This window comes from Leiobunum rupestre, chromosome 10 (assembly GCF_980474605.1).
Source record: "Leiobunum rupestre chromosome 10, qqLeiRupe1.1.hap1, whole genome shotgun sequence".
NCBI classification, from domain to species: Eukaryota; Metazoa; Arthropoda; class Arachnida; order Opiliones; family Sclerosomatidae; genus Leiobunum; species Leiobunum rupestre.
Window position 1 is genome coordinate 23,407,594 of NC_143393.1, and position 17,196 is coordinate 23,424,789.

At 38.5% G+C, this 17,196-nt stretch overlaps 3 protein-coding genes across 5 annotated transcripts; 2 read left to right on the forward strand and 1 right to left on the reverse strand.

The window, feature by feature from the left end:
- LOC149925090 (uncharacterized) lies at nt 1-2,618 on the forward strand. The gene is made up of 2 exons (XM_090161696.1): nt 1-768; nt 1,062-2,618. Exons 1-2 carry the CDS (start codon nt 1-3, stop codon nt 2,616-2,618), a joined length of 2,325 nt encoding a protein of 774 aa, XP_090017822.1.
- A 2,540-nt stretch (nt 2,619-5,158) lies between these two features.
- LOC149925091 (uncharacterized) lies at nt 5,159-11,770 on the forward strand. 2 transcript variants are annotated; one of them, XM_090161463.1, is made up of 12 exons: nt 5,159-5,177; nt 5,277-5,603; nt 5,663-5,809; nt 6,123-6,247; nt 6,315-6,497; nt 6,572-6,666; nt 6,735-7,010; nt 7,595-7,717; nt 7,792-7,899; nt 9,126-9,244; nt 9,301-9,508; nt 11,680-11,770. In XM_090161463.1, exons 2-11 carry the CDS (start codon nt 5,291-5,293, stop codon nt 9,495-9,497), a joined length of 1,686 nt encoding a protein of 561 aa, XP_090017589.1. In that variant the 5' UTR covers nt 5,159-5,177; nt 5,277-5,290; the 3' UTR covers nt 9,498-9,508; nt 11,680-11,770. The 2 variants fall into 2 exon arrangements, with proteins under 2 accessions (XP_090017589.1, XP_090017588.1); XM_090161462.1 differs by lacking the exons at nt 5,159-5,177; nt 11,680-11,770 and adding an exon at nt 9,582-9,597 and having other exon boundaries at nt 5,199-5,603.
- On the reverse strand, nt 9,552-15,669 carry LOC149925092 (glycerophosphocholine phosphodiesterase GPCPD1-like). Of its 2 annotated transcripts, XM_090161461.1 has the most exons (17): nt 15,587-15,669; nt 15,350-15,520; nt 14,858-15,278; nt 14,690-14,782; nt 14,518-14,628; nt 13,586-13,808; nt 13,388-13,523; nt 13,271-13,325; nt 13,114-13,206; nt 12,961-13,035; nt 12,863-12,881; nt 12,655-12,788; nt 12,461-12,591; nt 12,259-12,394; nt 12,038-12,198; nt 11,654-11,766; nt 9,971-10,055 (listed from the first exon to the last, which is right to left on the reverse strand). In XM_090161461.1, the coding sequence occupies exons 1-16, from the start codon at nt 15,619-15,621 to the stop codon at nt 11,676-11,678; spliced, it is 2,085 nt and encodes a 694-aa protein (XP_090017587.1). In that variant the 5' UTR covers nt 15,622-15,669; the 3' UTR covers nt 9,971-10,055; nt 11,654-11,675. The 2 variants fall into 2 exon arrangements, with proteins under 2 accessions (XP_090017586.1, XP_090017587.1); XM_090161460.1 differs by lacking the exon at nt 11,654-11,766 and having other exon boundaries at nt 9,552-10,055.
- Nucleotides 15,670-17,196: the final 1,527 nt, after the last annotated feature.

The following is a 17,196-nucleotide window of genomic DNA, read 5'->3' on the forward strand; positions in this document are numbered from 1 at the left end:
ATGGCGTTACTATTACGTAATCTCCCGTCGCGGGCTCAAGATGCCTTGTTGTCTCTGTATAATTTGTGCTGGCGTTCATCCTATATGCCTTCCGGCTGGAAGTCCGGAGTGATGTTGGCGTTCCTCAAACCCGGAAAGGATCCTGGAATGGCGTCATCATATCGCCCGATAACTTTGGTCTCTGTCCTTGGTAAACTATTTGAACATTTGCTTAAAGCTCACCTGGATTGGTGGTTGGAAGCTACTGATAAACGTACGCCATCCCAATCAGGCTTCCGTCGCGGCCGTCGGGGAGCTGACAATCTCATGTATCTATTCCACACCGCTCGCCACTCGGTCTCTCTCAAGGGAGCTTGCTTGGCAGTCTTCCTGGACATCAAGGACGCGTTTGGTAGTGTCCGGCATTCTCATCTTCTCCTCAAGCTTACGATGTTAGGACTTTCCGATCACTATCTTCGCTTTTTCGTCTCCTACCTGACCGATCGGTCGTCTCGGGTCTGGGTGGCCGGTACTCTGTCTCCTGATTTTGCCGTCACCCGGGGTGTTCCGCAGGGGGCGGTTCTTAGCCCTCTTCTCTTCAGCTTGCTCTTCGATGACCTTCCTGAGGCCCTCCCTGATGGTACTCTGTTTGCTATATATGCTGATGATATTGTCTTGTTCCTAACTGGTTTCTCTCTGTCTCTGTTGCGTAGACACATGCAGGAAGCTCTGAATTGTGCTGTCTCGTTTTTACATGCCTTAGGCTTTGTCCTGTCACCTGATAAATGTGTATGTATATGTTTCTCGAAGAAGCGCGATATCTCGGAAGCAGGTCCCTTCAGTGGCGCCGATCGCTTTTTTTCCCAATGGGGGCCGAAGCTCACTATTAAACTTGGAATGAGGCTGCTGGCAACACTTTCTTGCTTAAAAGTAAATGGCCTTTAACATAGGCGGTTTTACCAATGGGGGCAGAGCCCCCATCGATTTTTCCCAATGGGGGCTTCGGCCCCGCTGCCCCCATGGGATCGGCGCCACTGGGTCCCTTGCGTATTTCCGGTGTTGCTCTCCCATTTAGACCTCAGTGCCGCTACTTGGGTGTCATTTTCGACAGTCATCTCACTTCGCGCCCCTATATTGATGACTTGAGGGCTCGTTGTCTTCGACGCCTGTCTCTTCTTCGCACCATTGTCGGGGCTCATTGGGGACCTGATCAGGTCACCATGTGGTTACTTTATTCTGCGTTGATTCACAGCCTCCTTGATTACGCTGCAGTAGTCTATCGTACAGCGGCGCCTTCTGTTCTCCAGCGTCTGGACGTTCTGCAAAATGCGGCGTTGCGTTTGATTTTAGGTGTCCCGTGGTCGACGGCAGTGTCGGCTTTGGAAGTGGAATCGCACATCCCTCCGCTTTCTCTTCGGTGGGATTCGCAGTGTTTGCAATACGCCTTATATTGTCTTCGGGCCCCGTCTTCCCATTTGACTCAGAGCTGGTTTCGCCAACAAGCCTTGCCGTACATGCATATTCGGGGTACTGTCACTCTCCTGGCGCAAAGGTGGGACCTGGATGACCTGTTCCACAGCTCCTCGTGGCCTCCGGGTACACAGTCTCCATTCGTCCTCGATATACGTTGGTTGCCAGGGCCAAAAGCAGGTTATACCGCCCACTCTTTGGCTTCAGCCTTTTACTGTCATCTCGATTCTCTTCCTTTAGAGTGGTGTCATGTATATACAGATGGCTCCCTCGTCCCGTCCTCCGATTTTGGTGGATTCGCATTTGTTATTCCGAGTCTGGGTGTTAGCCGTCGTTATCGTTGCCCCTCCCACTTGGCTATCTCTAGAGCCAAGCTGTGCGCCTTGTACATGGCGGTGTCATGGCTTGTTGCTCATGAAATCTATACTGCGATTATATGCTCGGACTCCCTCTCAGCTTCATCTATCTTTGCGGACGGCTCTTCTATGGATCCCTTGGTCCAGAATATGTTGGGGAAGCTATTTTTTTTTCCCAATGCCCGTTTTCATTTATTGTGGACGCCTTCCCATGTTGGTGTAACCCATTATGAGCAGGTGGATGCCCATACTCGGGCTGCTTCTAATGATACAGCGGCTCCTCTGTATATTCCGCCCCCAGACACTTTGACTATCCGTCGGCGATGCTTCTCGGCGTTGCTCCGTTTGTGGCAGCGTGATTGGGCAGACGCACAGACGGGCCGGTTTCTCTTTTCCGTGCAGGATTTTACGGCCCGCTCCCAGGTTTGGGATTGTCACTTGTCTAGGTTCCAAGAACGCCTCCTTTCTCTGGCTCGGGTTGATCGCTTCCCTGTTCCAGCGGTGTTGCATCGGTTTGGATTGCGGCCCTCTCCTTCTTGCCCGCTGTGCCGGGAAGAGGGTGATCTGGCCCACTTTGCCTTCTCAGGCCCAGGGTCGGCGGTCAGTAGGTCGATTTTTCGTCGGGCTCTCCGTGAGGTTGGCCTGCCTGAGTCTTTTGGCCCAACCTTGCCCTCTATGTTGACTTTTTCCGCCCTTCCCGAGGGTTGTTTTTCGCTCGAGCTATATGAAGATGTTGTCCAGGTTTCTGGGTACGCTCCCACTCTTTTAACCTTGTCTCTGTCAGCTGTTTCTGAGAGAGTCTCTTCTTGGTAGCTGTGTTTTAGTATGTGTACCTGTAACTTACAGTGTGTTTGGTGTCTAAGGCCTCGGGCCGACACCACATTGTAAATGTCCGGGAAAAAATGGCTCTCGCGACGATAGCACGAGCTTTCTTACCGATAGATAGCGTCTTATAAGGATAGCCTGCAGAAATTACGCGTTTCTGATAGCTGTCACCTCCGTATTCACTCCCTTTGAAATATTTTATCTAGACCTTTATATCAGCCTTGGAAATAAGGTTTTATTTTAAACTGGTCCTTATGACCAGTGACCCCTAGCATATGAATTATTAAACTGGTCCTTATGACCAGTGACCCCCTAGCTTATGAATTATTAAACTGGTCTTATATAAAATGTTCTAATGTCATTTATAAGCCTATTATTTGGAATTATTAAACTGGTCACCTTCTGTTTTTTTGTTATTATTTCGAATTAATAAACTGGACAAGGTGACCAGTGACCCCCCAAATTTTGAATAAATAAACTGGTCTGAGCAATTAATTAATTGGTCTTTGACCAACTGACCACCGTTATTTCCAAGGCTGCTTTATATACGTTTCCTATCAGGGTGGGAAATAAGGATTTTTTTGAAAGTGGACAGGTGACCAGTGACCCCCCTGGCCTAGAATAAATAAACTGGACCATGACCAGACAGTGCACATCGTCTTCTACATTAGAATAGCGTGTTTTAACTTTCAACCGTTTTTAATAGGGTTAATTCCAGCTAGGAATGTGAATGACCTGTATCCTGGAATGGAAAACTGTATTACCCCAATACGGAATCCCCGTCGCACTTACGATAACGTAGCTAGAGAAAAAAATTAACCTAAGCCTGTAGTGCCATCTTACGGCAGGCAGTGTTACTAGATTAACATATATGATAATATGAGTGTATATATAATTTCGTCCGCTAGACGTTCTAAATAAGAAGTAGCAACGGGTTTTTCTTTGGTTGAGTCATGGACACTGTATCTCTAACCGGACGGGAAAAGCTGGAGCTTCCACCATACAAAATCACCTGCCGCCACCACCGTCTCTCTGTAAAGGGGGGAGGTTCAAGAATTTTGAAAGTTTCGGGCTGTCAAGGCCATATAATTCATCACGTGGTCGACAAAACGTTCCGTTTGAAATGGCGGTTTACAATTTCGAATGACCTTGACGGCCCTGCGAATCGAGTACGGCCGACTATTTCAGCTAATACGAAGTAGGACGCAAACGGACAGTGAGGGGGTACCTCTTTTAGGCTGCTTTTCCCGTCCGGTTAGAGATACAGTGTCCATGGTTGAGTTGTAGTGGAAAATGATTAGTGGATGAAGCTGAATGTTTGGTTTTAGTAGCAAAATATTGTAATATTTATAACAATATATATTTACCATTATTTGTCTCTACCCCTTAATTTAATCTCCATAATTTACATCCCCCTAGGGCTGTGCAAGTACTCGAACATCATCGATTACTCGACATTTCTTGAAATCGATCACTCAAACTGGACCTCGAATAAGTAATTGGAAAACACTCGTCGATTATCGGGTACCAAAAAATCGAATAGTCTGGTACCTGATTACTCGAATAAACTGCTGTAAGTTCAAAGACGGGTTTTTGCCACTTTTGGGGTGGAAATAATAAACGGTACCTACAAGGCGTACAAACAACAAATGTTTTGAATGGCATAGTGCACCTGCGCGGTTTTTCTTAGAATCTTAACTTCCTAAGCGATATACGGACAGATGGTACATTAATAATTAAAAAAATGTATATTGTATGGTTATTTTACTATTAATTACTATAATTAGGCTAGTAGCCTAGTATACTAGTCTTTTTATATCCCAGTAGTCACTATAATGTTACTAAAGTTCTGGAAACTGTGGTTCATTTAAATTAATGGAATATTTTTCAACATTGAAAACTAGTTTATACTCATTTTAAATTTAATTTCCTAATTACTCGAATAAAACCAGCTCCTAACCAAGTATACTCGTAAAAACCAGGTTTTTTCTTAATTACTTGACTTGAATAAGAGAAAGTTTCCCCTTAATCAAATACTCGATTACTCGACTCGACTTCAATATTACTCGACTCGAATACTCGATGAAAAACATTTCGTACTTGATACCCGGCTCGATTGCCTAAACCAATACTCGCACAGCCCTAGTGAATTCGAATTGGAGTAAACAAACATGCCACAGCCGCCGTTACACAGACCTTCAAATCCAAAGACTTATAATATAACATTTAGACCTACCAACTGCAAAATATTCAAGCTGAATCATTTAAAAAAATTAATACGCCTCGAATTAATAAAGTGGTCCAGTGGACCACTAACACCCCTCCGATTTAATTAATAAACTGGTCCGGGCAATTTTTAAATTGGTCATTTGCCTACTGCCACCGCCTTATTTCCCACGCTGTTTCCTATGTTAGCGACTTGGCATCACTGATATTGGGTCTGAGACACCGTCTGCTACAAATCGGTTTGTCCGTTCAAATTCCCGCTTTATTAATTGGTTACCGGACAAACTTATTTTACTTAATTAATTATACAGTTAGATTTAAGTATTTAATTTTTTTATAAAATTTATGCAATTTAGTTTGCACGTTGACTTAGTGTGCATAAAATTTGGAAATTTAAACTAGCGTTTGTCTGTTTTTAAGATTGCACCAATATCATGTCAGATGAGGAGGATGAAGTAACTTACGTAAAACGTCAAAAAATCGTACATTATGGGAGTTTCGAAGAGCAAGAAAGGTTACGGCTATCCAAACTTCAAGATGAAGAATCTGGTCGAAAAATAAGTGAAGGTCATGATGATGTTATGGATGATAAGGATGATAGTAGCTCTAGCTCCGATGATGAACATGGAGATTCAGCTTCCATATCTGAGGGTCCGGGTTCCTCGAGAACAGAAAAAAAGGGCATTGCTGGTCTTAGTGAAGGAATTAGAGCTGCTATTGCAGCGGGAAATATCAACTTCTCAGATGGTAAAACGTCTTATGATTTTCAAAATAAGTATTTAGCATTATCGGCCTTGTGCTTTTAGAATACATGGACCTTGAAGATGAAATGAGCAAAGACAAACAGATGTTACTGGAAGAGTTTGAAAGAAGGAAAAAAGCTAGGCAAATAAATGTTTCAACAGATGACTCAGAAGTCAAATCGACTTTACGTACACTTCAAGAACCAATTTGTAAGAAATATATATTTTATAAGGATTTAGTTTAGTGGAGCTAGCGGAGCTTCAATGGAAGTCACCTTTGAGGAACTACTTGTCTGATTTCGTTGATATTTTGTGAATGTGTAGAATTTACTGATATACAGGTTGTCACAGAGTCTGAATTTTGAATGATAATCTGTGAACTGATGTATCTGAGGTCAACATAGATGTTGTATGATCTCTATGGATAATGTTCTGAAATAATGAACATATTGTTGGAATATTTTTATTTTTGAGGTCCGCGCTTAATTCTGTATGAAAATATTGAATATAATTTTATATTAAGGTTTGTTTGGAGAAGGACCAGCAGAGCGCAGAGAAAGGCTTCGAAACATTTTAGCCAGAATAGGTGAAGATGTAATTAGACGCAGACGCGAGGAACAGCAAGAAAGAGAAGTAAAAGCTAGAGAGGTAAATCATAAATCAATTAATTATTTTTTAAATATAATGATAATGATTAATGTATTAAATTTTGCAGTTGACTGAAAAAACTTGGTACCATGAAGGCTCAAATAGCTTATTAAAAGCTCGTTTGCATATAGCAGATTATTCTCTTCCAAAAGCAAAAGACAGACTACAAAAAGCCAGAGATGACAAAAATGCCGCAACTGATTCTCATCAAAGACACGCGAAAAAACAGGAATTGTACAAACAACTTCGCGTAAGCATCTTGAGTTATTTAACCTCCCTTCTTTTAATTTTTTTATTAATATTTTAATGACAAATAAATTGCAGTCTTTAACAATTAGCTGCAGCCAAATTGGAGATAACCGACCCATATCATATTGTAGTTTTAGTCCTAACAGTAAAATGATTGCTACATCATCATGGTATGAACATTTAAAGGAAAGTGAAATTCTAAGTTGCAATTTTTAATGTTTTATTTGGTTTTTGTTAGGAGTGGATTGTGTAAAATATGGAGCATTCCCGATTGCAAGTTGGTGAAGACTCTCCGTGGACATAATTGCAATGTAGGTTGCGTTGTTTTCCACCCACATTCCACTCTTGGTCATTCCCCAGATGCTATAAATTTAGCATCATGTGGAATGGATGGCACAGTCAAACTTTGGAACCTTTTAAGTGATGAACCTATCGCCGACTTAGAAGGGCATCACCCTCATAGAGTGTCTCGAGTAGGGTTCCATCCTTCTGGAAGATACTTGGCTACTTGCGTGTAAGTTGTCCTTCTTTCTAAATACACTTTACTAACAAGGAGACGACCCGAGGTGATAATCACCGATTTTGTTCAAACTCCGGTAAAGTGTACACCTCCATGTACCTTAAAAAACGTGCAAGGGAAAAGTTGCGACGGGCTTTCGTTTTGCCATGGCAACCGAAAACGTTTTTGACAACATGATTTGGAATTATTTCCATTGAAAATAACATGGGAATCTGAAGGATTTTAAGGGTCCCCCAATTGACGAAATTGCATTTAAACTTGATTAAATTTAATTTTTAAAATCAATTTAAATTTTTTTAACATTTTTGAAATTTTGAAATTTTTTAAAAGGTTTCACAGGGGAGACCCTTAAAATCCTTCAGATTCCCATGTTATTTTCAATGGAAAAATCCGAAATCATGTTGTCAAAAACGTTTTTGGTTGCCATGGCAAAACGAAAGCCTGTCGCAACTTTTCCCTTGCAGATTTTTTAAGGTACATGGAGGTGTACTCTATACCCGAGTTTGAACAAAATCGGTGATTATCACCTCGGGTCGTCTCCTTGTAAGTTTTCTTACACTATGTTGTCATCTTGTTAGGTTTGATAATTCCTGGAGGTTGTGGGATTTGGAGGTTGGCGAAGAACTGTTACACCAGGAAGGCCATAGCAAACCCGTTTATGATATTGCTTTCCATCCTGATGGCTCATTAGCCGCTACAGGGTGAGTTTCTATTTGCAACGTGCCTTTTTTTTTGGAATTTATTAATTAAATATAAATTTTAATGAAATCTTTAGTGGAATGGATTCCTTTGGTCGAATCTGGGATTTAAGGTCTGGGCGATGTATCATGTTCATGGAGGGACATCTCAAATCAGTTCTTTCAGTTGATTTTTCACCAAATGGGTATGTACATTTGTTATTTAAGACAAATGTTTAAGAAGACTCTTCTTATAATAGAACTAAAATCACAGTAATTTGGCTAGGTATGCTTTTTTTTTTGGTGTTACCAGATAGCCTATTATTACATGAACTCTAAATATGTTTTTTAAGTATTGAGTTGGGAATATAGTACTTCTAGAACCAGTTATCATTAGTTGGTGGCATACCTGTTTTTCAAAGAAAATATAATTTTTTCAAATGCTACAATCTGCTTTTTTTAAATAAGAAAAGGATTTATTGGTGTATACACCATAAACATCATTCAAAGAATTTGTCAATGAACAAAAAGGAAGCAGGAGTATACAAAAAGAACATGGTGGACAATTTAAAAAAAAAGATAAACACCAAAATAACACGAGTATAAAACAAAAGAGCAATAATATTACAGTCAATTTAACAAAAAAGGGAAACACCAAATGTTATGAAGCATACTGGAATAATTATCTAATAAAGTAAAGACATCAGAAATGACAGGTAGGAATGCTGCACGGAGACCCGAGACAGAATAGCTGAAGCCTCCCGCGGTGAGGGAAGCAATAAGCGGTTGGTAAAGACTGACAGTACGCGCACCATGGATCAAATCATTATTTCCCATGTCGCAACAATAAAAGTACCCCAAGTAACGTTACGGCGCCAAGAGTCCGAAACAGGGGTGTAACACTGTGCCTCGAGTGAATGCATCTCATTTCACGCTAGTGGTAGATAGCACCACTGGCTTAAATTATACTCACTGCTAACTTGCGGTAGATGACACCACCAACTAATGATAAAAATACAAATTTTGCCTCTAGAAATACTATATTTCCAACTCAATGGTCTTAAGCCCCCCCCCCACCTCAGAAAACGATGAAGCAAGCAAGCAAGCCCTCAACTTTCAAGAGGTTAAATTACTTAAGCTTGCGATTGGCGCCTATAAGTGCCTGTTTATCTGCAATAGAGGCTGCTGTTGGTAAATCAAGTTAAAATTTACTTGAAAGAATAAATGAATAGGTACATTACTTTCTTCTTGTGGGCCAATTTTGGGAAATTTATGGAAAGAGCTTAGTGTATTTTTTTATGTACTATGCAAAGAAGTAAAAGAGATACATAATTTATAGTAATATTAACTTAGTTTCCCCTTTTCTAACATTTTGTATAGTTCTCTGCAATTAAAGTATTTATTGGAAATTATCGTTAAATTTTACTATTAGTTATCACGTTGCCAGTGGAAGTGAAGATAATACGGTTAAAATCTGGGATCTAAGGATTCGAAGGTGTGAATATACCATTCCTGCCCATTTGGACTTGGTCACCAAAGTTCTTTTTGAAAGTAGGTCTTTTTGGCCTCAGTTGTAAGATTGTATTATAATGCTTTGATTTTAAAAGGAAATGGTGGTGGCCAGTTTTTAATATCAACTTCGTACGATAATAAAGTTAAAGTTTGGGCTCATCCTGGTTGGACTCCAATTCAAACATTAAGTGGCCATGATAGCAAAATTATGGGCGCAGATATAGCCACTGATGGATCTTACATCGCAACTGCCTCGTACGATCGAACTTTTAAACTGTGGGCTCAAGATTAAACTAACTAGGTGTGAGTTTTAATTGTTACTTTTACCAATAAAGAACATGTCATGTAGCGAATATATTAAGATTTATTTACATAGGTAAGAAAAAATAATACTCTCTCCAAAAAATAAACTACGCAATGGTTTAAGATAAAGATGAACAAAAGTTAGGCAATAGAACCTATAAAAACAAATCTCTAAACAAATCAAAATGCAAGTAAATATTGGGTAACTTAGAACACAACATACTAGTTTTACCCAAAATATAAGGTAAAGATGAATTTTTTTAAATTATTGAGCGAAATAAAATCCTTTTTATGGAAAGTAACTTAAAAAAAATTTACTTTTAAATACTTAGTTGCAACTTAAACTAACAGTATAAAATTTTTGAACTTTACAACATGCTTGTGGTAGTTAAAGTTTAACAATATTCAGGGTGAGCTATTATTTGAAAAGGAAGAGCCCCAAGATATCATTGACTCGTTTGAATGTCCCGCTGCTTCCAAAACTGCCATTCGAACTTTAGATTCTACCAAAAATACGTTATCTTGGGCGGTGGAAAATTCATCCACTCTATTAGAAAATTTCAATGTATAGATTAGTTTTATAATTTAAGAAAATGTATTGGGTTGCCACAGGTCAGGGAATTTAAATTTATGAAAATTTTATGAATCCTAAACAAATTTAGAAATTTTTTTAGTTTAAAGCAAGTGACGCCTCGACGTGTACTAGCTCTTTTGTCAGCAGATGTCTCTAGCGTAGACATCAAAACAAGATGCTTAAGCTACATTTTGACCCAAAAGGTGGGACATAAAAGAACCCCTTACGTTGATTGGCTAGTTTGTAAATTCTACGATAACTTAAATTATACTAATTTTTTGCAATATATTTAATATGGGATATTATTTAGATTAAAGTCCACTAACAAGGAGACGACCCGAGGTGTAACGCACCGATTTAGTTCAAACTCAGGGTTTGGTAGACCTTCATATAACTTGAAAAACCCTAAAGGGAATTTATTCAATGGGTAACCGTTTTGCCATGGCAACCAAAAATGTTTTGGACAACACAAAATGGAAATTTTCCCATTGAAAATAACATGGGAATCTGACCAGTTTTAAGGGTACCCCCTTTAATAATTTTAATTAATTTCGAACTAGTTCATTATTTTTATATTTTCTATTTTAAGCATTTTCAAAAATTTAAAATTGGTCAGATTCCCATGTTATTTTCAATGGGAAAATTTCCATTTTGTGTTGTCAAAAACATTTTTGGTTGCCATGGCAAAACGGTTGTCTATGGAGACATTTCCCTTTATAGTTTTTCATGAAGGTCTACTAAACCCCCGAGTTTGAACAAAATAGGTGCGTTACACCTCGGGTCGTCTCCTTGTAAGTAGAGTATAAGTTGTCTAATTATAATACTCTACAATAGGTCACTAACGAGGTTAAAGTTTCGTTATTTTGAATTTTAGCTTCCTGTGTCATTCATAGATGGCACCACATTGTCCAGTAAAGTCGTTTTTTCGCAGAATTAGCTATATTCATTTCCATCTAATAACACTGACCTTAGCATAATCAGGCCCGTAGCCAGGGGGGGGGGGGCAGTACGGGGACCACCGATACTGGGATATTTTTCGCCCGACCTGGCGTTCCTCGAACTAAATTTATAAAGCCAGCACTGAATACTACTCGCCCCTCCCAAATTACAATTCGCCTTCTCTACATATATAGCCTGGCATCATACGGGTGGCAATGATAGAACTGACAGTTGCTTTAAATATAACTCGTTATGTTTGAACTAAAATATAGGTAAATTCATAAGCTTCTGAGATAAGTAAAATAAAGATAAAAATGGTCTAATTTTGACTTTAAAAAAGTCAAGGACTTAGAAAATATTGTGGCAACCCTGATGTATATATCAACCCATATATTCAAAACCAAGCCAACTGTTTTTTAAACTTTGCCAAACTTGGTATTGAATTTTTTGAAATTGCTAAATTTAAGCAAGGCGATATTAATGGTTAAGACAGTCATGCACAAATCTTTGTTAGGCTTAAAATGTATAAGAATTGTTAAGATTAATAACTCTTTAAAGTGGCGGGAAGCAAAAACGTTCAAAAAATCAAATGAACTAAAAATTTAAAGGAATAATTTGACAATAATTCGTACTGATTTTTATATTCCCCATTTTCTAGGCGTTATTTATATGGGAGGCGAAGTCTTCGTCTGAATCCAGGCCCTCGACTAACCTGGGTTTACTATTGCCTCCTAACATCCCAATGCTGAGCAAAAAATGACACTCAGAGAAAAATAGACACAACATAGAACAAGAAATCCTGATATCCAAAATTACTGGTCATTTAGGTAACAATTCTAGAAAAAACTGTTACCTCAAACAAGCAGTAATTTTTAAAAATGTTACTTTTTCTTGACAAATGTAAAAGCTGTTATGTAAATTTTAATAATGGTTTAAACTTTTCCACATTATTAAAAGCTTTTTTTAGGTTTTAAGCCTATGCTAAAGAATGGTATGAAATGTAAAACGAAACTAACTTATCGTAAATAACGCCATCCACTCCATCCTTTTTCAGCGTTTTCACAATTTCTGAGCCAGTAATGTCTTCACCCCAACAAAAGAGTATCAATTCACGGCTTTTTACAAAATTGATGAGTGAACGGTCCCGTAAAAGTTCTTCAGTGTGCACGCTAATTCCCTTTAAAGAAGTAAGAATCTTTTGAAATGTCGCCTCTTTAAATTAGCACTCTCTTCTTACTAAGAAACAACTTGAAAGAGAGAAATAAACAGCCATGGGAACAGTGGAAGTCCTAGTGTCCAGGTACGGAGGGTAACGGTCAGTTTGACCTTGAGTCAAAAACAACAACGGGTAGACATTCTGCTTCAAGGCAATCCTGGTGAAAATTATAAAATGAATCGGAAGAAGTTAAGATATTTTGTTGAAAGCAATTATCACTAACATAGCACAGATATCTGGATGAAAGCACGAGAAAACAATATATCGGTTGCCTGCATGTTCTAACGTGGTCTTCAGTATAATATCAAGGTATGTATTAAGATCAAATTGATGATCCATTTCCCATGTCCCATCCTAGATAATTATTTAATTAATTGTAGGTAACTGCTATTACTCTGAGGTGCAAGTAAAATTTACCCTGTATTGCATGGGGCATTTAATTTCAACATTAAAGCCAACTCTGGGGTCTACAGCTTCTAAAACGTGTTTTAATGTGGGGAAAGGCTGATTATCTTCAGCGTCATCTTCGCAAAAGTCATATTGATGTTTTTCTGTATAGACGGATATTGTAAACTTTGTTAATCTGATTGGGAAAACCCTTTAAATATATATCAAGTAAGCATACCAGAATCAGTCGGGCTAAGCTGTAAATAAAAAATTCAAAAGATTACACACAAATCGAAACAACGTGTCATTTCAAGATAGTGGCAAAATTTTTCTTGCCTTTAATTTTTGGAGTTGACTCGCTGTCAAGTCTTTAACTGCTAACTGCATTCTTTCCTCATCAGCTAGTTTTTTCTAAAAGATTGAAGTATCAGAGATCAAATTACAAGACTTAAATGATAGATACACGAGGAATTTAGCCTGGTTAACAACCTTTTTCATAGCGATGCATATATAATAATCGTGATAAATAACTGGGACTTTATCTTTTGATAGTTGAACGTCTAATTCCACCATATCAGCTCCCTATTAGAGAAGGTGTTTAGCATACGGAGCAAACAGACAAAACTTGAAAACAAAGACATCTTACGTGTCTCGCGGCATAGTTAAAGGAGGCCACGGTATTTTCCAAGACATTTTCCACTCTGATAAGAAATCATAAATAATTGTTGTTTTTTCTAGTAGATAATTTTCTTATTATTATTACTTATCAGTTCTGCGTCTGTTGCCAGCTCCCCTGTGCCCTACATCGAGGCCTTTCTTGATGGCTTTCAAACTGTGGGTGTATGACCTTCGACAAGTGGATGTGTAATCTTTCATTGGTTTAACAATCAGATACTCAACTGTTTTTTTGAAAATGTTTTAGTAGAGATCACGTAGATCATAATCCTATAAGAAATTATACTTGTCAATTGCCCTATTGGTTGCTGCCGTTTTCCAGTTATCGGCATTGTACAAGTTCCTGTCGTTTCCCTCATGTTGCTAGGTAATATATAGCAAAATCCCATATGAGTTGGTACTAAACCGTTCAAGTTTGAGACGGCGTCAACCCCATTTGAAGTAGAGGCTGGTCTAGCGTCGTCCGCATTTGTCGGGACATCATATGAGTAGAAATCAACCATGTATGCCTGGAAAAGAAAAACACATTAGCTTTAGTGTCCAATAAAAAATTCTTTCAAAATAAAAGAGGTAATTTAAGACTGGAGTTAGCTGCCTTCTGAAATAAACTCATACTTTATCCACTACTGGATAATTAAGGATAAATTTGTAGAGTTACTGAAAGCAACTAGCTTTGGGAGCGGGATTGGTGGGATTTATATAAAAACAAATGCTACGAAACCTGAAAATTAAAAAAAAAAAAGATTCGAAAAATGTTATATAACCTCTTCACGGCACCAACTAGTTACTAATTAAAAAAATTTTAAAGCTCAAATATTTTTAAATAGTAACTTCAAAAGTTGGTAGCGCAACTTGCAGTAGCTAACAGCAGGGTTCTCAACACACGTAGATTTTTTGGTTTTTAATAAACTAGGCTGCAATGAAACTTGTGTGTAGTTACGGCGTTTTCACTTCGGCAGATTGATTTGGGTTTTATATAAAATTGTATTTGGAAAATTGAATGATCGATTCTGGAAGAAACAAAAGGAGCAAATACATTAATTTCTTTTGTTTAAGGTTTCAGCAAGGAAATGCTAGGTTTTTATTTGCATTTATAAATCCCTCCCTGTAAAATAATTTCTAGGGATGGCATGTTTGCTAAAAGAAAGGCATTCGTCAAAATATTTCGGTTTTGAAAAGATAATGTTATTTTGTTAAGAACTAACAAACAGAGCTTACAATTGTGTTTTGTTGAAGCATTTGTGCTTGATAAATTACAAAATCATCGGGTGAATATAGACGCCCGAATTGACTTTGCTTTTGAAAATGACACTCGTTGTCATTCATAGCCTAAGAAAGCAAAAATTTAAAACTTATTCAGCTTCTAAGGCTTTGAAAAATTATATCATACCGCGTATTCAATAACAGGCCAACTATTATTAGCTTTCATGTCAAAGATGGAGTTACTTTCTTGTTCACTATCATCCATTGACTGAATACTAACCTAATAAAGGTTAAAACAAGTTAACAAAATTTAGAAAGGAAAACTAATATGTACATGTACTTAATATTTATTTACCTCGGAAATTCGTCGACTGAGATCGATGGGTGAGATTCTGAGCGAAAATGGTTTTTCTCTCCGGCTAGCTTTCCATATAGTTATCGGATTATTGCAAAATTTTAGTTGCACAATAGTTTCTTGAGTTAACCATCCAGATTCAACTCTTTCTTGCCCATCATTATAACCAAATGTTTCTACACGGGAGGTTTGTTTTATATCTGAGGCAGGTGGAAAAATGCGGGGATTTCCATGGGTTTCCCAACGACGAACTACTACTTCTCGGTTCGAATCTCTTATATCAGAGGGTGATGAATGGTTTGAATCGTAGAAAGTTGATAGTCCATTCATAACTACTGGCTTTTCAAGTATTATACAGATCAAGTAACGGTACTCTATCGTTTCTTCTGAAGGTAGCCTAATTAAAGTTGACCAAAAGTCCCTATGGTGAATAGACCAAAAATATACATTTCAAGTAATGAGAACACACTAATTAGTTTTAATTTAAAATACTTTTCTGGGTCGTCTTGCGAAAGAATGACGCAATTTGCTACATTCCACTCTCCCAGCTCAGGTACATTTCCACAAATACACACGCTTTCACCCGGTACAGTTTGGGCTTGTACTTTAAGCAAAATATCTCGATAACCTTTCGTTAGGCTTTTAGGATGCATCTTGAAATTCCTAAATTAAACACCAGAAGGTCTAGCTGTTTTCGTTCAAAAATAATAAGGGTTAAAAAAAGATTACAAAGTCGAAGCTCCGAGCGTTCCGAGTGTTAACATCGAGCTCTAAAAAACAAACTACGCGAATGCGGTAAATGTGTAATTGTGTATATACTGTAATAATGATTTTCGCGATCGTAGCGACTCCTAGAAGCTCTAGGAGTCTAGAGCCTAAATAAAAAGTCGGTCGTGCCATTATTAGCGTATTTATGAACCTTGGGCCGTGCCCATAGATATAAGTAATGTATACGTTTCCTATATCTATGGCCGTACCTGAGGGTATTTTATTTTATTATAAAAATGTCAAAATCTTGAATCATAATAGGCGATAAAATAACGTAACGTGGCCTTCTTGTTTTGATGGGAAAGGCCACCTTCCTCTATGCTTGAATTAGCTTTTCCACCAAAGAGCCTATGAATTCATCCGTAGGCTTTAACTGTACTATTTCGTTCTCCCATTTTAACAAGTTGAGCAAGCATATCTGACTTTATAATATCGCCAATTAGAGGTTGTAGCTTTGACAGTGCTAGAGTATCAAAATTTGCTAGATCTGGTAGGGCGTTTTAGAATTTGCAAACTTGGATGACCTTTAACTCATGGTTCAAGGTCATACAAAGTTTATCTCGATAACCAATGGATTTAGAAAAATGGTTCCAATTTGAAAGGCTAGGCTAAAAATAATAATCAGCTAGGCTATTACCCAAGGCACCACCTTAGGCCTAAGTCGTCGAGCGACTTTTAAAGCCTTTAATTCAGGTGGCCGGGTTACAATGTGTAGGAGGGTGGTGGCAAGCCCTGCAAACCCTGCAAGCCACGCGAGCCAACAGCTCCCTACACTAACTATTACCATTAACCTCGACAAGTTTTTTTATGGAAGGGGAAACCGAAGAGCTCGGGGGAAAACCCCTTCAACCAGTGGGGAGAGAACTTGCAAACTCAACGCAGAAGGAGTAGTAGGTTTTCATCGTGGTGTTTTGCATCGGGTTATAGACATTTAGACGTAAAATTTTAATTTACACCCTTTTTAAATTTAAACCATTTCTCTAAATCATTGGTTCTCGAGATAAACTTTGAATGACCTTGAACCTTGAGTTGAAGGTCATACGAGTTTACAAATTCTAAAGACCCTTACCAGATAAGTATGTCTAGCAAACTTTGATACTCTAGCACAGTAGCGGCGCTAAGGTTTTTTCACAGGTGGGGCGTGGGCTAATTATTTTGTGGCCCCTAAGAATTTGCTGGCCCTTAGCGGGAACCTTGGATTGACCATATTTCGCCCACTTCAGCCCACCCTTAGCACCGCTACTGCTCTAGCATGAGTACTTTTCGAGTTAATAAACTTACTTGTTAAAGGGGCTCCAAAGTTCGGTGGCAAAATTTGTGTAAAGTCAGTAAAGTGCGAAATTTACGGTTGACTCTGCCCGCCTCTGCCAAGGCCGAATGAGGGGTTGGGGGAATGAAAAGCATGCTCAATTTTCTTTCTTTTGCCACCGAACTTTGGAGCCCCTTTAATATAGCCCTTCAACCTACATTATTTTTATCACGACCTTCTTGTTTTTGTCTAAATTCCCTAGATTTGTTATTGGTCAAATTAGGTGGTATTAATTAAAGCAAAAGTAGCATACTTTTGATTA

Bases quoted from the DNA above. Each gene is read 5' to 3' on its own strand.
- LOC149925090 (XM_090161696.1), top strand. From the start codon at position 1: ATGGCGTTACTATTACGTAATCTCCCGTCGCGGGCTCAAGATGCCTTG. The intron at 769-1,061 runs GTATGTATATGT...TTTAGACCTCAG, and splicing joins TCCTGTCACCTGATAAATGT to TGCCGCTACTTGGGTGTCAT.
- LOC149925091 (XM_090161463.1), top strand. From the start codon at position 5,291: ATGTCAGATGAGGAGGATGAAGTAACTTACGTAAAACGTCAAAAAATC. The intron at 5,810-6,122 runs GTAAGAAATATA...TTTTATATTAAG, and splicing joins TACACTTCAAGAACCAATTT to GTTTGTTTGGAGAAGGACCA. The intron at 6,248-6,314 runs GTAAATCATAAA...TAAATTTTGCAG, and splicing joins GAGAAGTAAAAGCTAGAGAG to TTGACTGAAAAAACTTGGTA.
- LOC149925092 (XM_090161460.1), bottom strand. From the start codon at position 15,621: ATGTTAACACTCGGAACGCTCGGAGCTTCGACTTT. The intron at 15,521-15,586 runs GTAATCTTTTTT...TGTTTAATTTAG, and splicing joins ACGCTCGGAGCTTCGACTTT to GAATTTCAAGATGCATCCTA. The intron at 12,199-12,258 runs GTAAGAAGAGAG...ACTTCTTTAAAG, and splicing joins CTCTTTCAAGTTGTTTCTTA to GGAATTAGCGTGCACACTGA.